Source organism: Trichomycterus rosablanca, chromosome 4, assembly GCF_030014385.1.
Source record: "Trichomycterus rosablanca isolate fTriRos1 chromosome 4, fTriRos1.hap1, whole genome shotgun sequence".
Classification (NCBI taxonomy): domain Eukaryota; kingdom Metazoa; phylum Chordata; class Actinopteri; order Siluriformes; family Trichomycteridae; genus Trichomycterus; species Trichomycterus rosablanca.
Genome location: NC_085991.1, coordinates 8554141 through 8578850, shown reverse-complemented (window position 1 = coordinate 8578850; position 24710 = coordinate 8554141). Strand labels below are relative to the sequence as shown.

Below are 24710 nucleotides of genomic sequence, written 5' to 3'. Positions count from 1 at the left end.
CCTCATTACTAGCCCTAAATTGCCCCAACTTTTTTTGGATTATGTTGCAGATCTGAAATGCAGCAATAGAGGTATAAAGTCAAAGTAAATAACTATAAGGTGACGACATATACCTCAGTTTAGGGTTGCACAGCTAATATAAAATGAATTCTAGGTTGTAATTCAGTAAACTAGACCACACAAGAGCAGACTGCTACTTTTAAACATGCATAATAATCTAAGTAATTCAAGCCGGATATTCTTGGTGAATTTCCTCCACAGATATTTCTGGTTTTCCAATAAAACCCCTCAATGAAACATCTAATATTCTTTCTTCTATGAGATGACATCACTGTCATTAGAAAGCCATCCATGCGCCTTAAAGTTCTGGTAGCTGCGGCGCTGTAATTAAAGGTTAAGATGGAATATGGCTGCCTAGCACAAGGGTTTGCTAAATTTAACCCGTAGGGTCAGATATTTGTCAAATAAAACAACCTCACCGCATTAAACCTAATGGAACGTCTGGATCAAGCATTAATCTTTATTAAGCGTGTAAGGCAGGGAAAGGAAAGGTTTTCTTTATACCGAATTACACAAGATAAATCCAGTGCTACATAAAATAAAACGTAATTAATAGGCAAGGTAAAAATCTGAGAACTGCAGTGGTGTTCATGTTCTAGAACTGTGTAATGGAAACACACTAGCACAGAACACCAGAGCTGGGATCTCGAATACATCGTCTCGAGTCTCAGCTCTGCCTGCCGGCTGGGCTGAACAGCCACATGAACGACGATTGGCCTGTTGTTCATATAGGGGTGGGATATTAAGGGGTGGGACTGATGCAGCTACGACCTCTGCTGCCTGATTGATGGTGCCTGCACAGAGACGAGGAAAGAGTGCTGTCAGGGTGTGTCTCTCCGTACACAGTGCTGATCCTCATGTGCACTCGTCAAGTGTAGGAGATAAGATGCATACGACTGCTGCCCACATGTCGGAGGGAGCTTTGTTCTTCTCAGTCAGAGCCGGGGTCAGCATTAGTGGAGATTAAGCATGACACAATATACAGTATATAACAGGCAATATATATATACAGTGGGGGAAATAAGTATTTGATCCCCTGCTGATTTTGTAAGTTTACCCCCTTACAAAGACTTGAACAGTCTATAATTTTTATGGAAGGTTTATTTTAACAGAGAGAGACAGAATATCAACAAAAAAATCCAGAAAAAAAACATTAAATAAAAGTTATAAATAATTTGTATTTAATTAAGGGAAATAAGTATTTGATCCCCTACCAATCAGCAAGAATTCTGACCCCCACAGACCGGTTATATGCCCATGAGGCACACAAATTAGTCCTGTCCCTGTATAAAAGACACCTGTAACAGAATCAGTTTCTTCCGTTCAAATCTCTCGACCACCATGGGCAAGACCAAAGAGCTATCAAAGGACGTCAGGGACAAGATTGTAGACCTGCACAAGGCTGGAATGGGCTACAAGACCATCAGCAAGAAGCTTGGTGAGAAAGAGACCACTGTTGGTGCAATAATTCGAAAATTATTACAAGATGATACAAGATCACAGTCAATCACCCTCACTCTGGAGCTCCATGCAAGATCTCACCTGGTGGGGTAAGAATGATTCTGAGAAAGGTGAGGTCAGTCCAGAATTACACGGGAGGAGCTTGTGAATGATCTCAAGGGGGCTGGGAGCACAGTCACCAAGAAAACCATTAGTAACACACTTCGCCGTAATGGATTAAGATCCTGCAGTGCCCGCTAAGTCCCTTTGCTCAAGAAGGCTCATGTACAGGCCCGTCTGAGGTTTACCAATGAACACCTGAATGATTCAGAGAAAGCTTGGGAGAATGTGATATGGTCAGATGAGACCAAAATTGAGCTCTTTGGCATCAACTCCACTCGCCGTGTTTGGAGGCAAAGAAATGCCCGGTGGGGATGGTGTTCTTGGTGTCATATCCAGCATTTCTCTGCTCCCAGCTCCCTTGAGATCATTGACAAGCTCCTCCCGTGTAATTCTGGACTGACCTCACCTTTCTCAGAATCATTCTTACCCCACCAGGTGAGATCTTGCATGGAGCTCCAGAGTGAGGGTGATTGACTGTGATCTTGTATTTCTTCCATTTTCGAATGATCGCACCAACAGTGGTCTCTTTCTCACCAAGCTTCTTGCTGATGGTCTTGTAGCCCATTCCAGCCTTGTGCAGGTCTACAATCTTGTCCCTGACGTCCTTTGATAGCTCTTTGGTCTTGCCCATGGTGGTCGAGAGATTTGAACTGAAGAAACTGATTCTGTGACAGGAGTCTTTTATACGGGGACAGGACTAATTTGTGTGCCTTATGGGCACATAACCGGTCTGTGGGGGTCAGAATTCTTGCTGGTTGGTAGGGGATCAAATACTTATTTCCCTTAATTAAATACAAATTAATTTATAACTTTTATTTAATGTTTTTTTTCTGGATTTTTTGTTGATATTCTGTCTCTCTCTGTTAAAATAAACCTTCCATCAAAATTATAGACTGTTCAAGTCTTTGTAAGGGGGTAAACTTACAAAATCAGCAGGGGATCAAATACTTATTTCCCCCACTGTAATATAATATATATATATATATATATATTAGGGCTGTCAAACGATTAAAATTTTTAATCGCGATTAATCTCAGAATTTCATATAGTTAATCGCGATTAATCGCATTAAATAAAATCTGTGTAAATGTTATAGAAAACAAGGTTTTTTAAGTGAAATGTGAAAAGTGGACGTTTCTACACGAAGTGAGTGTGTTTTGACCCTTTTGGGGCTTCCATAGTTCATGGACTAGCGTGCTTGACTCCGGTATTCAGTGCCGTAACAGATTAAGTTAATAAAGTGTTTTGCTCCCGACAACTTGTGAATATACCGTGTATTTATTTCTTTATTATGCAAGTGCATCCCTACGACGCTCAGTTATATTATTTTAACAAACCGCAAATGAACAACGGTGGCAAGTCCGACATTAAAACGTTGGTTCTACCAGTCAAGTCTCAACATGAACTAGAATTTGCGTTAACGGCACTATTTTTTTTAATCGCGTTAAATTGAGATTGCGTTAATGCGTTATTATCGCGTTAACTTCGACAGCCCTAATATATATATATATATACTGATCAGCCACAACATTAAAACCACCTCCTTGTTTCTACACTCACTGTCCATTTCATATATATATTTTCTGCAGGCCATGCTCCCTAGGATAGACTGGCACCTGCTGCTCCTGCTAGCGACCCTGGGTGTTACCCTGGCAGAAGAACCCGACAAAGCAGTCACGTTTAGCCACGTGTACAAGCTCGGCTCCGGTTGTAACCAGGACGCCCAGGCGGGTCTGCTTTCCCAGGACCAGTCAGCAGACGGTCAGGTCATAACGCTGGACGGGGAAAACGACATCGTCTTCAAACACAGCATCCGGCTCGCGTCGTCCGGCTGCAGCTGCGCCGATTCGGAGGAGTTCAAGGCTCTGCTGTACCGCGTCAACGGTTTGGAGGAGGAGGTCACCTACTTGAAGTCTCAGTGCACTCAGGGGTGCTGTAAAGCTAGCGCAGGTACGGGAGAGGTCTTTCAAAATTGGGCATTGACGTTTTTGATCTAGTCTTTGATGTTGACCTCCTGCTTTTTTCTAGGTGTGGACACAAGCTGTAGTGGACACGGGACCTTCCAGCACGACACCTGTAGCTGTAAATGTAACCCTGGCTGGGAAGGTCCGGATTGCTCCACGTCTTCCTGTCCTGATAACTGTAACGATAACGGCTACTGCGTGGACGGCCAATGTGTCTGCCACGCCGGCTACACCGGCCACGACTGTGGATTGCTTACTTGCCCCGATGACTGCAACGACAAGGGACACTGTGTGGACGGCAAGTGCGTCTGCTTCGAAGGCTTCACCGGGGACAACTGCGATGTCCAGCTCTGCCCCGATGATTGCAACAACAAGGGACACTGTGTGGACGGCAAATGTGTCTGCTTCGAAGGCTTCACTGGGGAAAACTGCGACGTCCAGCTCTGCCCCGATGACTGCAACGACAAGGGACACTGCGTGGACGGCAAGTGCGTCTGTTTCAAAGGCTTCACAGGGGACAACTGCGATGTCCAGCTCTGCCCCGATAACTGCAAAAACAAGGGACACTGTGTGGACGGCAAGTGTGTCTGCTTCAAAGGCTTCACAGGGGACAACTGCGATGTCCAGCTCTGCCCCGATAACTGCAACAACAAGGGACACTGCGTGGACGGCAAGTGCGTCTGCTTTGAAGGCTTCACCGGGGACAACTGCGATGTCCAGCTCTGCCCTGATGATTGCAACAACAAGGGACACTGCGTGGACGGCAAGTGCGTCTGCTTTGAAGGCTTCACCGGGGACAACTGCGATGTCCAGCTCTGCCCTGATGATTGCAACAACAAGGGACACTGCGTTGACGGCAAGTGCGTCTGCTTTGAAGGCTTCACCGGGGACAACTGCAATGTCCAGCTCTGCCCGAGTGACTGCAACGACAGCGGGCGCTGTGTTGACGGGCAGTGCGTGTGCAACGAGGGCTTTTTTGGAAGTGACTGCTCCATGGGTAAGGATTCAATGGTCTTCATATTTAATTTTAATTGAATTGACCAATCATTGACCTACACCTACTACTAAATGCATAGGTAGGTATACAATAACTGACTGTAGCCCATGTTTTCTTTGTATATTTTGTCACCTAACCTTCTATCTCATCCTTTAAAAGCATTGAGACCCCCTGTAGGCCCCTATGAACTGGAGTCAGTTGTTGTATGCCCAGAAAGTACAGCTCCAAGCTTAGGGGTTAAGGACGGACGCCACACCGGCTACCCCGGCCATGACTGCGGCTTGCTTAGCTGCCCCGATGACTGCATCAACAAGGGACACTGCGTAGACGTCAAGTGTGTCTGCTTCGAAGGCTTCACCGGGGAAAACTGCGACGTCCAGCTCTGCCCCGATGACTGCAACAACAAGGGTTACCATAGCCGTACCATACCCCCATATCTTTCCCAATTTAGTCATATCCAATAACCCACTTTTGATCCATTCTATATCCACAATCAACACACGCTCCCCATTGCACAGATATGGAGCCAGCCACTCCTTTTGACCCACACGAAACCCTATCATGTGTGAATCTATATCGCATACAGATCACGCACTGATCCCCATTATCCCCCATCTCATTACATAGCTGCCCTTGATTAAGCAGTTAAATATATATATGTATATATGCTGATCAGCCATAACATTAAAACCACCTCCTTGTTTCTACACTCACTGTCCATTTTATCAGCTCTGCTTACCATATAGAAGCAATTTGTAGTTCTACAATTACTGACTGTAGTCCATCTGTTTGTCTGCATACTTTTTTAACCTCCTTTTACTCTGTTCTTTAATGGTCAGGACCCCCAAAGGACCACCACAGAGTAGGTATTATTAGGTGGTGGATCATTCTCAGCACTGCAGTGACACTGACATGGTGGTGGTGTGTTAGTGTGTGTTGTGCTGGAATGAGTGGATCAGACACAGCAGCGCTGCTGTAGTTTTTAAACACCTCACTGTCACTGCTGGACTGAGAAAAGTCTACCAACCAAAAATATCCAGCCAACAGCGCCCCGTGGGCATCGTCCTGTGACCACTGATGAAGGTCTAGAAGACAACTCAAACAGCAGCAATAGATGAGCGATCGTCTCTGACTTTACATGTCCAAGGTGGACCAACTAGGTAGGAGTGTCTAATAGGGTGGACAGAGAGTGTACACGGTATTTAAAATCTCCAGCAGCACTGCTGTGTTTTATCCACTCATGCCAGCACAACACACACTAACACACCACCACCATGTCAGTGTCACTGCAGTGCTGAGAATGATCCACCACCTAAATAATACCTGCTCTGTGGTGGTCCTGTGGGGCTCCTGACCATTGAAGAACAGCATGAAAGTAACAGATGGACTACAGTCAGTAATTGTAGAACTACAAATTGCTTCTATATGGTAAGTGGAGCTGATAAAATGGACAGTAAGTGTAGAAACAAGGAGGTGGTTTTAATGTTATGGCTGATCGATGTATATGTACTGTATATAATGTGTTTGTACAATGCAATGATTTTCTCAAATGATTTTTTATGAAGGTGCCACAGGGCAGGAATGCAGAGATAAGAAGTGATTCTACTGGGAATGGCATGAGCCTCAGGGAAGTCTTTATTGTCCATGGTAACACCTCTGGTTGAGGTTTGTGATGTTAGGGGACAGCATAATTGAGTCCATTGGAGCAAAGGCCAAGCGTGCAGAGCAGCAGTAGATCTTGACACTAATGGGAGCTTTAATAGTACAGAAGAATATAAACGCCAATCATTTGTTTGCTGTACCTGGTTGATAGCGGTATGAAGTCATTCTGAAGGCGCATCTAGGGGTTAAATTAAAATTACAATGATGTTCCTGTGTAAGGAGTGGTATAAATAAGAGCTTTAAACCAGGTGTGGACGCACATGCATGCGTACCTGCAACTGACTAATGCAGGGGGGTCAAACTCATCGCCATTGATGGCCACATCAGCATTAACTGTAAGACTGTATAAATGTAACTACTCCTTAATGTATTGTTAAACAACCCAAGACACCACGGGTCTGTCTGAATATCTAGTGAGCTGCCTTGCTGCCTATTGCTAACCCAGGCAGCTGCTTAAGTAGAGAGGATTCTAATAAGACATCAACTTAGACAGTGATTACTTATCCTTAGGCCATTCAAACCAGTGGGCTGAGGCGGCACAACCCTTGCATGCGGCATTCGTCCATCATATTTGTCATTTTTTTGTGAGAAAAGTTGTGCCGCACTGAATGCTGGGATTGCCTTCACCGCTAAGAAAGGTTTAAATGCTCCCTCATTATTCAGTCAGATTATCGCCTAGAATTAAGACACCCTAGTAGGCAGCATTTTAAGCTATCTAAGAATGTAGACAGCCTAGAGAGATCACTAGGTTACATCTACAAGTTGGACCAACTAGGTAGGAGTGTCTAATAGAGTGGACAGTGAGTGGACACGGTATTTAAAAACTCCAGCAGCGCTGCTGTGTCTCATCCACTCATACCGGCACAGCACACACTAACACACCACCACCATGTCAGTGTCACTGCAGTGCTGAGAATGATCCACCACCTAAATAATACCTGCTCTATGGTGGCCCTGTAGGGGTCCTGACCATTGAAGAACAGGGTGAAAGGGGGCTGAACAAAAGTATGCAGAGAAACATCTTAACTGATGCTTATCCCTACTTCTGATTGAGGAGAGCGAGACTGACACACACCCGCTCTGACACGTGTTCAATAGCCGACTGCATCTTTTAACCCGCACGAGGCCACCATGGCTGTCAACTGTCAAAAAAAGTACTAATATTTACTGCAAATGTACAATATAGTACTGTATATAATCTGTATATAGCAACATGCTGTTACAATGATTTATCAGAATTAGCTTCTTTACACATTTATTAGCTCAGCCTTTAGACTAAATTATTTATCCCTTAGGCCTTTTCTGGGTTCTTATTTAATTCTTACTGGCAGAACCTGGAAGGCTGCATGAACATTAAAAGCCACTGAATGGAAAGGCTCCCGCTAAACCGTAGGAAAACGCTGACTCCTTGACCCCTTCACCACGTGAAACAGTGTCCAAACCTGCTTTGAATTCTTTCCTGGTTATTGCGGTCTTCCCTGCATCTAGTTCACCTCCTGTGTGTATTCTCATTTTTTCTTTCATTTCCTTGAATCAACCAACCCTTTGGTCAGCGAGTCTGTGATCAGTGGAAACTTCGGCCCGTCTGAAGGTGTACGATTGTTTGTTAACCAGCTCCAGCTTTTTAAAATAAAAAAAAATAAAAATGATTAAGACTGGCTGCCGACTTAAATGTTTGACACACTGCGAATTTAGAGTGTGTTTATTTTACACAAAGGAGATAGATGGCATCATGGAAGAGGCCCAAACTAGATTTACCAAAATGATAGGTTGTAATGTAATGTGAGGGGAACCGTAATGCCTGCACTATTTGTCATTACAATGAGTCTGACATTAGTTTTCAATTTATTAAAACTGTAGCTCATCATAGAAATAGCACAGGGTTTAAAAGCTGCTGCTAAATGGTAAAAATGCTCAAACGTACAGCACAGTGCAATAAAATAGTGGACATCTGTAAAAACAAAAAAAAATACATTAACTTCATAATAAAAAAATTGTTTTTTTATTTTTGTGTATTACTAGCATTTGTTTTTGGAAATATGCAATAAAAAGTTTATTAAAAATAGTAGATATATTGAAATAAATACAATAAATAGTAAAATAAATAAAATTTAAATAAATAACTAAATAAAATGTGTAGAGTGCAAATTAAAAAAATACAAAATAAACTTTTTTTTATTTTTGTGTCTGTGGTATTCGTTTTTGAAAATACGCAATAAAAAGTTTATTAAATTAAAAGACTAGTATATATTTAAATAAATAAATACAGTAAATAGTAAAATAAATACAATTTTAATAACTAACTAAATACAATTTAAATAAATAACTAAATAAATTTTTTATGAACTTACATATATACTTATTCAAATAAATACATTGCACAGGGTTTAAATTTTGTAGAGTGCAAACTAAAGAAAACTTTTTTTTATTTTTGTGTCTGACTGTGGCATTTGTTTTTGGAAATATGCAATAAAAAGTTTATTAAATAAAAAAAAAATTAAAATAAATAATAAATTAAATAAATACAATAAATAGTTAAATAAGTAAAATTTAAATAAATAACTAAATATAATCTTATGTAAATAAATTGCACAGGGTTAAATTGAGTTAAAATAGAGTGCAAATGTAGATTGTTTTTATTTTTGTGTTATATTTATAAATATTTTATAATAAATAGAAAATATTTATTTAAAAAAATATGTATTTATTTATTTATTCATCCATGGCATGGTCTGGGTTGCCAGATATAATTAACACAGGCCTGCTGTAATGACACAGGTCGTGCCTTGCTACTAAAGCGTGAGGTGAAGCCACGTACCTGCAAAAGAGAAGTTGAACCCAAATGCAAATGCTTTAACCAAGGTAGAACAATACGGTCACTAACAAAAATAGGACAATTGCAAATAAACAAGGTGGCCAAAATAATGAAAATAATAATTGAAAGACACAAGCCAACAATGCTATTCTAAAGAAAATAAAAGAAATGATAGGGAACCCTCAGAACCAGCCGGGACAGGCAATGCATAAGCGGAACCCCAACCACAACTGGCGCACACTGTAAATAACATGGATTTATGGGTGGGGTTATACATGCTATCCCAGGGCGCTTCCGATGTAAGTTCCCAGAAAGCTATTATATGCTTGCATTGCACACCAGTGGGAGCCCTGACTGGACCAAGCAACCCAGTATCACAGTTTCAGAGAAAAGCAGGTTAGCCAACAAATGAGCTTGCAAGTGTGGGAGGAAGAAACCGTGATATATAGAATAACGTCCATCTGAAGCAATTTAACGCATCAATCATCTGTGCCTCTGTGCCCCCTTTGCCAGCCAATTTTAGTGTAGCTAATTAGTCTTACTCTGCTAGGAACCCCGATCCCGTCCAAGGAGGGTATATTTTCCTGACACACTCTCCCTCCAACCTGTGCACAGTCTACCAGTCCCTTCTTATTTGCCCATACTTCCGTGGATTTGCACATGAGGCCAGTCTCGCTCATGGAGAGTCACTTGCTGATCTCCACGTTCTTCTACTTCTATACAGGTGCTTTGGGCTTCTAACTAGGGTCCTTACAGCATCTAACACCCTCTTATTAGTCTGGTCCTTTTCCACCCAGCAGACTTTGGGGCGCCCAGCCAACCGGTAGCAGAGCTGAGATTCGAACTCTGGGAGTTCAGAAGTATCCTGCTGTGCCATTTATTTTTTTAAGAGATAAACTAAGAAGTGGACCACCTTGCATCTGGAAGCACAAAACAAACATCCTGTATCCATGGTTACCAGCTCCCCCATAATCTGAGGGATGCAAAGGGAGCTTTGCTGTGGCTGATATACAGCTGTTTCTGGGATGTGGAATGAATTGCACATAAAAGCGGTCACCACTAATTGCCTTAATGATGGAAACATGAACAAAATTGAATATCCTCAACATTTATCTGCATATTTGATTATTTATTTATTTATTTATTTGTACATGTATGTACATTATATGTACATGATAATAAATTGTGTGTATTTGTGTGTGTGTCTGTGTGCAGTGCTGAGTCCAACAGGTCTGCGTTTGATCAGCGTGACCGATGTATCACTGCTGGTGGAGTGGCAACACGTAAAGGGAGCTGAGCACTACGTGCTCTCCTACTACCCCGACGGGAACGAAGGGGCCATCCAGGAGGTCCAGGTGCCCAACACTGAGAACTCCTACCTGATCACAGGCCTCAAATCTGGAGTGACCTATATTGTGCAAGTGTACGCTGTTATAAGGGGCATCAGCAGCGAGTCGGACCGCATCACAGCCAAAACAGGTATTTTGGGTTCTTTATTGTCACTATATACACATACATATGTATTTTGCAGAACAGCCCGAAAGCTTAGAAACAATGTTTCTTCTTGACAAACTTGAAGGATTTTAGGCATTTCACCATCTACAGTCCATAACACTATTACCAGATTGACATTCAACATTAGTTGCCCATTATCTTTTGATTAAGAGCCATCAACTTATCTTATATATACAAAATTAGCTAGTTAACACATTACATTTCTTTTTCCTTTGCTTTTATAAATAGTATATTACAGTATAATATTTATTATATAAGTTTTTACTTAAAAGTACAAAGACACTGTGTGGATGTATATTTAATAGCAAAACTAAAATTGGTTAAGTATTAGTTAACCCTCCTCCACCAACACAATATTAGTGAACAATAATAATAATAATAACAATAAGTGATGCAGCGGTAAAGTACACTACCCAACCACCAAATCTTAAATCTTAGAATCCAGAGCTTGAATCTTAGTGGAGCTATCGGCCAGTCGGGCATCTGTACAGATGTAAGAAGGTTGCATCAGAAAGGGGATGCGGCATTAAAACTGTGCCAGTCTGGTATGCAAACCAGATCCGCTGTGGTGACACCTAAATACGAAAAAGAGCTGAAAAATTATTATTATTATTATTAAAAGTAGATCTTATTCTCCTTCTTATTTTTCTTCTTCTTATTAGTAGTATTTTATTATTGTTATTATTACTATTAGTTGTAATAGGTAATAATATAGTATATTATTATTTATTATTATTATTATTGTTATTATTATTATTGTTATTATTATAATTATTATTATTGTTATTATTATTATTATTATTATTGCTATTAGTAGTAGTATAGTATATAATTATTTCTTACTATTATTATTGTTATTATTATTATTATCATTAGTAGTAGTAGTAGCATATTACTATTATTTTTATTATAATTGTTATTATTATTATTATCATTAGTAGTAGTAGTAGTAGCATATTACTATTATTTTTATAATAATTGTTATTATTATTATTGCTATTATTATTATTGCTATTAGTAGTAGTATAGTATATAATTATTTATTACTATTATTATTATTATTGTTAATTTATAATAATATTAATCATTATGATTATTATTATTGTTATTATTATTATTATTACTATTAGTAGTAGTAGCATATTATTATTATTATTATTATTGCTATTATTACTTTAACTTTTAGTAGTAGTAGAATAGTATATAATTATTTATTACTATTATTGTTATTATTATTATTGTTGTTGTTATTATTACTATTATTGTTATTATTATTATTATTATTGTTGTTGTTACTATTAGTAGTAGTAGTAGTATAGTAAATAATTATTTATTACTATTATTATTGTTATTATTACTATTATTATTATTACTACTAGTAGTAATAGTAGTATATTACTATTATTATTATAATTGTTACTGTTATTATTACAATTATTATTATTATCATTAGTAGTAGTAGCATATTATTATTATTATTATTTTTGTTAATAATATTATTGTTAATTGTATTATTATTATTATTAGTAGTAGTAGTAATAGCATAGTATATAATTATTTATTACTATTATTATTGTTATTATTACTATTATTATTACTATTAATATTGTTGTTATTATTATTATTATATTACTTTTATTATTATTATTATTATTAGTAGTATAGTATGTAATTATTTATTACTATTATTATTGTTATTGTTATTGTTATTGTTATTATTATTATTATCATTACTATTAGTAGTACTTGTAGTAGTTGTAGTAGCATATTAATATTATTATTATTATTATTGTTGTTCTTAACATTATTATTATTACTATTAGTAGTACTAGTAGTAGTAGCATATTACTATTATTATTATTATTATTATTATTATTATTGTTGTTGTTAATATTATTATTATTACTATTAGTAGTACTAGTAGTAGTTGTTGTGGCATATTACTGTTATTATTATTAATATTATTATTATTATTACTATAATTATTACTATTAGTAGTAGTAGTGTAGTATACAATTATTTTATTGCTATTATTATTGTTATTATTATTATTATTAGTAGTAGTAGTAGTAATATTATTATTAGTAGTATTTAAATATTGATTCTTAAAAGCTTCAATTAAAATATGTTAAACATTTTAGAAACACCAAAAAAAAACCTTGAGAAAGCTTTCTGTTCTTAAAATGTAGTTTATAATCACATGGAATCCCCACTGTCCTCCAGGCAGGTTTCCTTTATCAGAAGCTAATGGTATATTTACCCATACTGCACTGTGGGTTTTATTGCTATATTTTCACTCTACTGAAAGCGTGTGTCAGCACTTGATCCCGTGTACAGAACCTCTTTATTTAGCCTCGCTGAGGTTCTGTAGTCACAACACTTTGTTCCAGTGTAAATGTTTATAATGGATGTGGCAAACACGGAGGGTCTTAGCTCGTTATTTGCACAGTAATTGGATGTCTTGTTCCCAGCATTTTAAGCACCAGATGCATTTTATGGTGATGAATGTTTGGAGTTTGTGGTCAGTAAAGAGTACAGAGGCTTTGGGCCTTTGAAGTGGTCAGCTTCCTATAAAACCCTGAGAAATGTGTCGGTCGTCTGGTTGCGTCAACTGTTCTGAAACGTTTGTGTTAAATACTGTCAGCTAAGAATTTACATGTCAATAAGAAAGCGGCTGGAAATAGACATGCTGCTAGCTGCCCGCCCATTTTTACACAACCTGTTATAACTCTGTAGGCACTATGATTCCTTTTGACTGCAGTAAGGAGTTAATCCAATTACTCCAGCTTAGCCAATTACTCTGCTGGGGACCCCCATCACATCTGAGGAGGGTATATTTTGCCACCGACCGCTTCTTATTTACCCATACTTTAATAGATTTGCGCGTGACGCCAGTCCTGGGCATGGAGAGTCACGTGCTGACCTTCACATTCCTCCACTTCTGTACAGGCTCCTTGGGCTACTTACCAGGGTCCTTACACAGCATTAAAAAACCCCATCCTCTTTTTTTAGTCTGGTCTTGTCCCACGCAGCAGACTAGATGACCCTGTAAAGCAAATTAGATTTTTTTTTGGTACATTATTAAGCTAAAAAATTGCATTTTGTGTTACATATGTAATAAGCTAAATATTATTATTTTTGCTTTATTGTTTTGAATTAGATTTTTGCTTTTGGATTTTAAATGTGACTCTATTTACAAATAAATAAGTATATAATTCAAAATAAAATAACTATTTAGATATAATAATAATAATGCTACAAACAATTATTTAGATATAATAATAAAACAAATAAAAAATATTTACATATTAATAATACAAACAAAAATATTTATATAAAATAACAAAACAAATAAGAAATATTTTGATTATAATTATACAAATATAAATATTTAGATATAATAATAATACATATAAAATATTTAAAATCTAATAATAATACAAATAAACACAAATTAGATATAATAAAAATACAAATAAAAATATTAAAATATTATAATAATATAAATAAAAAGTATTAAGATATCATATTAATAATACAAATAAAAATATTTAGATATAATAATATACAAATAAAAATATTAAGAAATAATAATAATAATACAAATAAAATTATTTAGATGTAATAATAATACAAATAAAAAATATTTAGATGAAACAGTGATACAAATAAAAAAAATATTTACATATAATAATATACAAATAAAAATATTTAGATGTAATAATAATACAAATAAAAAAATATTTAGATGGAACAGTGATACAAATAAAAAAATTGATATAATAATAATTGTAATACATATAAATAATTAGATATAATAATAATATGAATAAAAAGTGTTTAGATATCATAATAATACAAATAAAAATATTTAGATGTAATAATAATGCAAATTAAAAATATTTAGATGTAATAATAATACAAATACAAATATTGGGATTTATATTCATAAAACAATATTCATAAAAAATATTTATATAAAATAGCAAAACAAATAAGAAATATTTGGATTATAATTATACAAATATAAATATTTAAATCTAATAATAATCCAAATAAACACAAGTTAGATATAATAAAAATACAAATAAAAATATTAAAGTATTATAATAATATAAATAAAAAGTATTAAGATATCATATTAATAATACAAAAAAAATATTTAGATATAAAAATATACAAATAAAAATATGAAGAAATAATAATAATAATACAAATTAAATTATTTAGATGTAATAATAATACAAATAAAAAATATTTAGATGAAACAGTGATACAAATAAAAATAATTTTTACATATAATAATATACAAATAAAAATATTAAGAAATAATAATAATAATACAAATTAAATTATTTAGATGTAATAATAATACAAATAAAAAATATTTAGATGAAACAGTGATACAAATAAAAAAAATATTTACATATAATAATATACAAATAAAAATATTTAGATGTAATAATAATACAAATAAAAAAATATTTAGATGGAACAGTGATACAAATAAAAAAAAATTATATAATAATAATTATAATACAAATAAACATTAGATAAAAAAATATTTAGATATAATAATACAAATACAATATTTAGATTTAATAATAATACAAATGAAAAATATTTAGATGTAATAATAATACAAATACAAATATTGGGATTTAATAATATTAATACAAATACAAATATTTAGATACAAATAATACTAATAAAAAAACATTTAGATAAATAATATACAAATAAAAATACTTTTATATAATAATAAGTCAAATAAAAATATTTAGATGTAATAATAATACACATAAAAATATTTAGATGTAATAATAATACACATAAAAATATTTAGATATAATAATAATACACATAAAAATATTTACATATAATAATAATACACATAAAAATATTTTGAATATAGTCTGTTACTACTAACATAAAAATTGTATTTGTAACATTACTTGAGACTTGTGGTCTTATCAACTGTCTTCCTACAGATTTTTCAGGTGTACAGGGCATCCGGGTGCTGGGCCAGACAGAGAACTCGATCCAGGTGGATTGGCAAAACCCAGAAAACAAGGTGGACTTTTTTAAACTTAAACACGCCAGCCCTGAGGGTCAAGAGGGCCTGGACAATGTGTTAATGAGCCAGGAGGCCAGGACCATGCACACCATCATAGGTGAGATCACCCAACCTGGCATTTCTGTATATATTGTGATTTGAGATGCTTAAATAGACGGACACATTGTAAATCTACTGAATTAAAAGATTAAAGTTTTTTTTTTTCTTTTTTGCAGGGCTCAACCCAGGAACAGAGTACCAAATAATAGTGCAGGCCATTCAAGGGAGCAGTGAGGGCAAGCTGTCCCATGCTACCGGAGTCACAGGTTTGTTGCTGCTTCCTAATTCTGAATTGGAACAATGTCCCATCATTTGCAGAATGGACCAATAATATTTAAGTCAGTCTTGATATTGAAGGGCGCTCAGGAGACGCAAAGGTAGAATTAGCTAGCCCACTCTTACTGGGATCAAGAGTTAGAATCTGCAGCAGTGCTACTGATTGAGCTGCCTAGTGAGCTGCCTTGCTGCCTACCTGGGCAGTTACCTAAGTAGTGAGGATTCTAACAAGACATCAAACTCATAAGGCAGATTATTTATTCATCACAGTTTGCGCTTACTAAGCTAACACAGTTAGCTTCAAACCATTCAAACTAATAAGTATCTATCAAAAGTGGTCCAAGAAAGGAACAGTGGTAAACTGGTGACAGGGTCATGGGCGCCCAAGGCTTATGGTGTTCCGATCCAACAGGCGAGCTACTGTAGCTCAAATTGCTGAAGAAGTTAATGCTGGTTCTGATAGAAAGGTGTCAGAATACACAGTGCATCACAGTTTGTTGTATGGGGCTGCATAGCTGCAGATCAGTCAGGTTGCCCATGCTGACCCCTGTCCACCGCCAAAAGCGCTAACAATGGGCACGTGAGCATCAGAACTGGACCACGGAGCAATGGAAGAAGGTGGTCTGGTCTGATGAATTACGTTTTCTTTTACATCACGTGGATGGTCGGGTGTGTGTGTGTCGCTTACCTGGGGAACACACGGCACCAGGATGCACTATGGGAAGTTGGCAAGCCGGTGGAGGCAGTGTGATGCTTTGGGCAACGTTCTGCTGGGAAACCTTGGATCCTGCCATCCATGTGGGTGTTACTTTGACACGTACCACCTACCTAAGCATTGTTGCAGACCATGTACAACCTTTCATGGAAACGGTATTCCCTGATGGCTGTGGCAGGATAATGCGCCCTGCCACAAAGCAAAAATGTTTCAGGAATGCTTAGAATTAAGGCACCTTAGTAGGCAGCATTTTAAGGAATCTAGGAATTAGGACAGCCTTCTTCTCAAGAGCATGTGCAGGATGTAGAAGGATCACTAGGTTTATAAACAGACCCTATGTCTGTGAGGAATGGATTGGCGGCCTCGTGTGTTACTGCATTGTGCCCGGCGATTTCAGAAAAGGCCATCATGTGACACCATGTTTAGACTTTAGACTAGAGTTTAGACTTTAGACTAGAGTCTTTGAGAATGGACACATTTTTGATTCACCCACCACAAAAGTGCAAAGGTCAGTGGATGGCGACTACGATCTCGCTGAAGCAGACCAAGGTGAGGAAGTTCTTACTTGGATGGATGGATGGATGGATGGATGGATGGATGGATGGATGGATGGATGGATGGATAGATAGATAGATAGATAGAGATAGATAGATAGATAGATAGATAGATAGATAGATAGATAGATAGATAGATAGATAGATAGATAGATAGATAGATAGATAGATAGATAGATAGATAGATAGATAGATAGATAGATAGAATAGCACTGGCCACCAGAGACAAGTTCCACCTTTATTCCCTAAATGGTAACTGGTTTATTCCTCTTCTACACCAGTCCACAAAGTCCTTGACCGTGCCCCTGCATTCCTGCTCACATCCTGCCTCAATACGACCTACGACTGCTGAATCATCTGAAAATTTCTGAACAAAGCAGGTGTTGAAAGTTTGATTTGTACAATGTAAACAGAAGAGGGGACAGAACTGTTCCTTGTGGGGGTTAATCAGGGATTCATCGAATTTCCCACCCCTTTGTGGACTAGAACAGGATCCACTCTTCGGGTGAGGCGGAATTTTGTGCCAATTCAGTTACGAATCATTTGTAAGGTCTGTCAATTTTATGGGATAATCAGATGGGGGTGGCAAGGCCTGGTAGACGTTCCAATTCAATCCGGAAGTGTTCGATTGGGTTGAGATCAGAGCTCTGTGCAAGCCGGTGGAGTAGAATATTACTTACCTTATTGGTTTTACACCCCTTTTAGTAGTGGGTGTGGCTAAAACACCTGACCTGACAATTAAAGGAGGTGTTAGTGGAATAAATTTTGGGGGCTGTAGTTGTAAACCTCATTCACTTGCTGCTACTGGACATTGGTTCAGCGCTTGGGTTGTACTTTCCGGTGGACTGAGTAGCTGGTGATCATGTTTCCTGTAGCGCAGTGGTTCAGTTCAACTAATGCATTTGCCTTACACAGGACACCATGCATTCCGGCTTCTGACACCATGCTATAACCAGTTATAACAGACTTACTTACTAAGGCAGGTATACAAACTCAGTAATTAAATAATAATTTTAAATAGTTTTTAAAATGATTTTCTATTATTATTTTTAACTGCAGCTTTTATTCAAGATTTAAAAACATTAAAGTGAATTTAATTAATAGTTTTAGCAACGTTTATTTGCTCTGCATTTAATCTTTAGTCCTTTAAAGCGCCATTAATTACCAATATTTTTCTTCTCGTCATAAAACTTACATAATAAACTGACTTTTCCTGACTAAAAGCTTCCTTTATTTTACCCCAGGCTATTCAGATATGTGCAGTTCCTACAACGTCTCCACTTTTTAAAATCACACCACATTTTTTTCAGGAACCCTGGGGATTGAGTTTCTGCCCAATTATGGGATGTGTGTGTGTAGTGGTTGGAGCTGCAGACATATAACTGTCATTTTAACACTGAAGCCTCAGCATTTTAGCGCATGCTTGGCTAGATTTTTTGCAAACGGATGAATAACGTCTAAGCTATGGATGGCTTATATATACAGTCAAGCCGGAAAGTCTGCACACCCCTTTCACCACGTTTTATTACGTTACAGACTCAAAGACAAAGTGAAAGCAGGTTTTTAGAAATTTGTGCTAATTCTATCATATATCATACGTACATAAGTGTGCACACCCTTTGATATGACACCCAAAAGTGAGCTGAGGTGCATTTTGTTTTCACTGATACTGCTCGAGATGTTTGAGATGCCTATATTAGGTCCCACAGTTAACAGTGCATATCAGAGCAAACTCCAAGTCATGGGGTCAAAGGAATTATCTGCAGACCTCAGAAACAGGATTGTGTCAAGGCACAGAGCTGGAGAGGGGTACAGAAAATTGCTGCAGCTTTACAGGTCCCAAAGAGCACAGTGTCCTCCATCATTCGTAAATGGAAGAAGTTTGGAACCACCAAAAATTGAGCGATCGGGGAAGACGGGCCTTGGCCAGGGAGGTGAGCAGGAACCTGAGGGTCACTCTGACAGAGCTCCAGTGTATCTATGTGGAGATGGGAGAACCTATCAGAAGATCAACCATCCAGGCAGCACTCCACAAATCATGCCTTTATGGTGGAGTGGCCAGACGGCACATGACGGCACAAAATTGAACTTTTTGGCCTGAATACCAAGCGTACCAGGATAATACCAATTTTCTTACACATTTGTTGACAAACTGGAGATCCTCTGTCCATCTTTGCTCATCAAAGACACAGTCTTTTTCTGATTTGGGGTTGTATAATAACATTTCCTAGCATTTAATTAACTTTATTAAATTATATTCACTCTGTCATGCTTATAATAGAATCAGTTACATAACCAGCACTCTTAATACGTATGTGTGCTTTTTTATTTACATATTAAACATATGGAAATGTAAGTTAGCTACCGTTCTGTGGAACATCATTCTTACATTAATGCACTGGAATAAAAAGACCCCAGGGTAAAGAGAAGGGTTTAGCTGAGGTTATACAAATACTGAATTAGTCCTTAAAATGTGCTCACTGGCCTGATAAGTGAACCCCTGGGCTACATCTAGAGAGGTCTGTATAGGAAAACTGAAAAAAATACAGTACATTTTTAATACATTTGAGCCTAGAGCGGTTGAATAAAAATTACATGTGCGGTCTAACATTCATACACTGACCGAGCACTTTATTAGGTACAGCTATCTGGTACGTCCATTTATTTAATATTTTACAAACACCTGCCTAAGAGATGAATGTTGAGGGTGTACAATTACCAGCTGTAGCCCATCTGTACACTGTACACCAGGGGTGCCCATACTTTCAGAGCTTGAGATCTACTATTTCAGTCGACAGGTCATTGCAATCTACTTTTTAAAAAGGTTGACCTTATCATTTTTTAAAAATGAACTGTTTTTGGTTTCTTGGTGCTTGGTTGCGCACTCATCTTTACAAACAGTGTAGGTTACAAAAGGAAAAATGCATAAATGGTGCAAACTGGCTACTGATGAATGAAAACTTTCTAGATTAGCTGTGTTTTAAGCGGTCTGAGGTGTAGCTATGGTAACAAACTGCAAATGAAAGAAACAGTGGCCACATTACATGTCAATCACGTTGACCTGTTTAAATGAGTTTGGATTGGCTATGGGAAATTGGGAGAAAAATAGGGATAAAAAATAATTTATTTATTATTTATTTATATATAAATATATAAATAATATATTTATATATAAATATTTTATATATAAATAAATAAATAATACATAATAAATAAGTAATTAATAATAAATAATAAATAAATTAATAAATAATAAATAAATAAATAAATAGTAATTCATTAATTAATTAATTAATTAATAATAAATAAATAAATACATAAATACATAAATAAATAACCTTAGTTTTAGTGATCCAGCTGAAATCCCAGCAACACTGCTGTACTTGATACCAGCATTGCTGAGAATGGTCCACCACCCAAACATCTGGATCTCACTGAGGTCTCATGAGAAGTCTACACATCGTTCTTGTTCTTATTTCATCTCCTGCCTCTTAACACTAACAAAAAACCGTCTCTCCTATAGACATCGATGCCCCCACCAACCTGGTCACCACCGACATAACCGAGAGCACTGTGACCGTGACGTGGGAGAAGGTCCGTGCCGAGATCGACGGCTATATCCTGACCTACAGCTCCGCTGACGGATCCAGCAAGAAAATCCAAGTAGGAGCAGATGCCACGTCCTACCAGTTCATCTCTCTGAAGCCTGGAGTCCTGTACACGATTACCATCTGGGCCTACAAGGGTTCTCGCTTGAGCAGGAAGAGCTCCACCGAGGCCGAGACAGGTAACCTGCTAACGTCGTTGCTAAGGGCATAAAGCTTTGTTTTTCTTTATTTTATTTCCTCCTTAAAAGCTTCTTGTTGGCATTTTTTGAAGTATTTAGAAGAATATGTGCTCTCATCTTGTCCTCATTACCTTCAGTAGCTTCATAAGGGCAGGACACCGCATAGTTTTACCCTTTTATAAGAGTTCAGTTTTCCATGTATCATTGTTCCTAAGGTTGGGATGAAAAGGTTCTCATCTTGTTTTCATTATCTAAGCTTCCTGCTTTGGGTTTAGCAAATATGGTCATGAAAAGTTTATTACAAATTGTCTTGCAATCTAGCATTTTTTAATGTCTCTTTCTGAAAGCGTGTGCTTGTTCTCAATGTTTATTGCAGCTTTTGTACTAACAGCACTAATAGTAATGGACACGTATAGGTCATGATTTGCCACGAGCTTGTGTGTACGAACACTTTCAAGAAGAATAGAACTGTATGTTCTACCTGCTGGTGCCTGCACTTCTGTACAGGGGCCTCGGGCTACTAACCAGAGATGTTCACAAGTCACAAAATACGAGTCAATATAATCTACACAAAACATACTGTATATTGGAAATGTAGCGTAGAAATAAACAAATAATATGTAAGTTCAGATAAAAAACAACAACAGATTAGCGACTGTATTTTGTCGTTTTACTCAGTGCCTTTATTTTCCTAATCATTGTGCAAATGAATGTAATTTCCGTAACAAGAAGGTACCAGTTAAAAGCTTAAACTGATACGTTTTGTTTTCATTGCAAAACAAAAGCGAGCGATAAATCACGGCACAGCGGCCAAAATCCAAAACACAGCAAAAAAATCATAACCACTGCTTACCTTAGCTTATGTTCTTCCAAATGCTGTTAAATTTATAACCGTGTGTCGCATTAGGAATATAATCCGTTATTTTGTAAATGTGCTTATAATTAAAAACCTCCAAACTTTTCCAGGTTGTGAAGTAAAACACGAACTCGTTAGAAAGCCAATCGAGCGTTTCACTGACAAATCATCTGTGTGACGCAAACTGAATAAATGCAAATAACAGCATTTCTTACTAACAATTCAAATCAGAAGGTCTGATTGGTTCAGAAAGCGGTCTTTCAACCATTAGCGCCAATTCTGTAGGAGCGTTCCATTCACCCCAGTTGTTCCTGTGAAGTGCACTACGTAGGGTATTCCACCATTTTAACTGAGATTCCAATCCAATGTTCAAATGAAGTGAACTTCAAACTGTGTAGGGAGTAGGGAGTGACGTTTCATCACTACGCCGGAAGCTGGCTGGAACATTTACCCATTGCGTGCGTTGCGTGTTAAGACGGCCGGAGCATTATTAGAGAGCAGAATATTTATAATAATAATACATATATATGGAATTGGCATACGTAACTAATGTTAACACATGCTGACGCTAGGGAATCTTGTCGTTCACGATTTTTTATTTTTTTTCGAGTCATGAGTCGAGTTTGAGTCATTTGAAACGAGTCCGAGTCGAGTCAGAAGTCTCAGTGTGTGCGACTTACGTGCTCCCCATCTCTGCTACTAACTAAGGTTCTTACATAGAGTCAAAGACCCCACCGGTCTTTTCCCACCCAGCAGACTAGTGGCCAGTCTGCTGCAGGCGCCTATTAGCATAATAATTTAATAACACTTCTAATTAGAGTCAAACTGAGTTGGGCACCACAATACAGGGTGCCAGTATATTAGAGGACATCCATTCAGAGTAGCAAATGGGAATCTAATGTAGAAGGTGCAGTGTTGTTGGGAGTTTTTAACCTCAGTTTGGCACCCGGGTGGCACAGTGGGATATTTTGCTATCTGATAATCTCTGGGTTCAAATCTCAGCTGGCACAATTGGCAGAAGTTGGCCACTAGTCCGCTGGGTGGAAAAAATTGACAAATAAAAGGGGTGGGGTCTTCGACACTGTGTAAGGACCCTGGTTAGTAGTCTGAGGCGCCTGTAGAGAAGTGGAGGAACGTGGAAATCAGTGGCATCACGCCGATTACACTAAAGTATGGGCGGTGGACTTTTATGTGCATGCAATGAAGGGAGCGTGTTTTAGGGAAATATGGCATCTTTGGATGCAATGGGGGTCCCCAGCCAGAAAAGACTGACTGGTTGTGCTAAATTGGAAGAAATAGGGAGAATGATCATCAGCGGTATAACCGGGTATCACCTAGTACTATTAAATTTAAAGACTATTTAAAAATCCCAGCAACATTGCTGTACCTGATACCAGAGCAACACAGAGCATTGCAGTGCCGGGAATGGTCCACCACCCAAACATCTGGTCACTGGGGATCCTACTGAGGGTCTCATGGGATTTACACAGTGTACAAATCATTCTTGTTCTTACTTAGTGGTTAGTGTACCTTAGTGCACTAGTGATCTAAAGGTTGCCGGTTCAAGCCCCACCACCACCAAGCTGCCCTTGTTGGGCGCCTAATCAAGGCCCTTAACCCTCAATTGCTCAAGTTGTATTCAGTCATAACTGTAAGTCACTTTGGATGAAAGCGTTCGCTACATGCTGCAAATGTAAATGTATGTGGACATACGATAAATGCTTGACCACCAGCGCATTTACTTACAGCAGTAAATACCATTAGAATAGAAAGCACCATGGTTTCTGCCTACAAACCAGATTCTTTAAAAGCTTTACCAGCTGAGGTTCAGAAAACACAACGCTGTCTGTAAGCCTAAATGGACAAAAGTATTGGGACACCCCTTCTAATTTTTTAATTTTTATCCAAAGCAACTTACAGTACTGTGACAGTATACTGTACTGTTCAAGCTATTGATGGGCCTTGCTCTAGGGCCCAACAGTGGCAACCTGGCAATGGTGGGCCTTGAACCAGCAACCTATAGATTACTAGTCTAGTACTTTAACCACTAGGCTACAAGTGCCCTAGTCCTGCACCAGATTTATGTATTCCAACCACAACAATTGCTAACAGGTGTAATAAATAAATTATATTAATTATATACATGCTTCCAAGTGGGTGTCCAACAAGCACATGGTCAGATATCCGAATACTTCTGGCCGTACAGTGTTTATGTGAACAGTAGGTACCAGGGACCAGATGGTACAGAGGTTTACCTCTTTGTAGGCTCCTTCCATGGTCTGTGTTTTGAAAGAAGACGAGTGAAACAGACGGTGACCGGTCTCATAACTCAAATGGTGGGACGCCTCATGGACGCTGTGATCTCAGAACAGGGAATAGAAGCTCTTGAGGTGCACAGGCTGTAGTGTTTTTCTTTCCTCTGGCCCTTACATGCCTGTTTTAGTGGAAGACGTCTGTGCGTGTCGGTGACCCGCTTAGGACTGTGGGAAAAGATTTTATTGCTGACCTACTGTGCTGTATTTATCTCCTTTACTATCACTTGAACAGGATAAAATGTTGAGTATTAGTATTTACACTCCACAATTGTGTGAGATCCTAATTTAAGGGGTATTACATCAATCTCAGCATCTTTGAAAGCAATGAACACTATATGTAATATGTAATATACAACCCCAAATCAGAAAAAGTTGGGACAGTATGGAAAATGCAAATAAAATAAAAATGCAGTGTTCCTTACATTTACTTTGACTTTTATTTGATTGCAGACAGTTTGAACCTGAGATATTTCATGTTTTATCTGCTCAACTTCATTTCATTTGTTAATAAACCT

At 37.4% G+C, this 24710-nt stretch overlaps 1 protein-coding gene across 1 annotated transcript in view; it reads left to right on the top strand.

Annotated features, from left to right (window-relative positions):
- Positions 1-3215: 3215 nt before the first annotated feature.
- The window catches only part of tnn (tenascin N), a 51124-nt gene continuing 29629 nt past the window's right edge, over positions 3216-24710 (top strand). The window contains 7 exon segments of the mRNA XM_062993921.1: positions 3216-3573; positions 3652-3906; positions 4465-4584; positions 10277-10540; positions 15568-15750; positions 15869-15958; positions 20761-21024. Of these exon segments, the coding sequence (XP_062849991.1) occupies positions 3216-3573; positions 3652-3906; positions 4465-4584; positions 10277-10540; positions 15568-15750; positions 15869-15958; positions 20761-21024 (1534 nt within the window).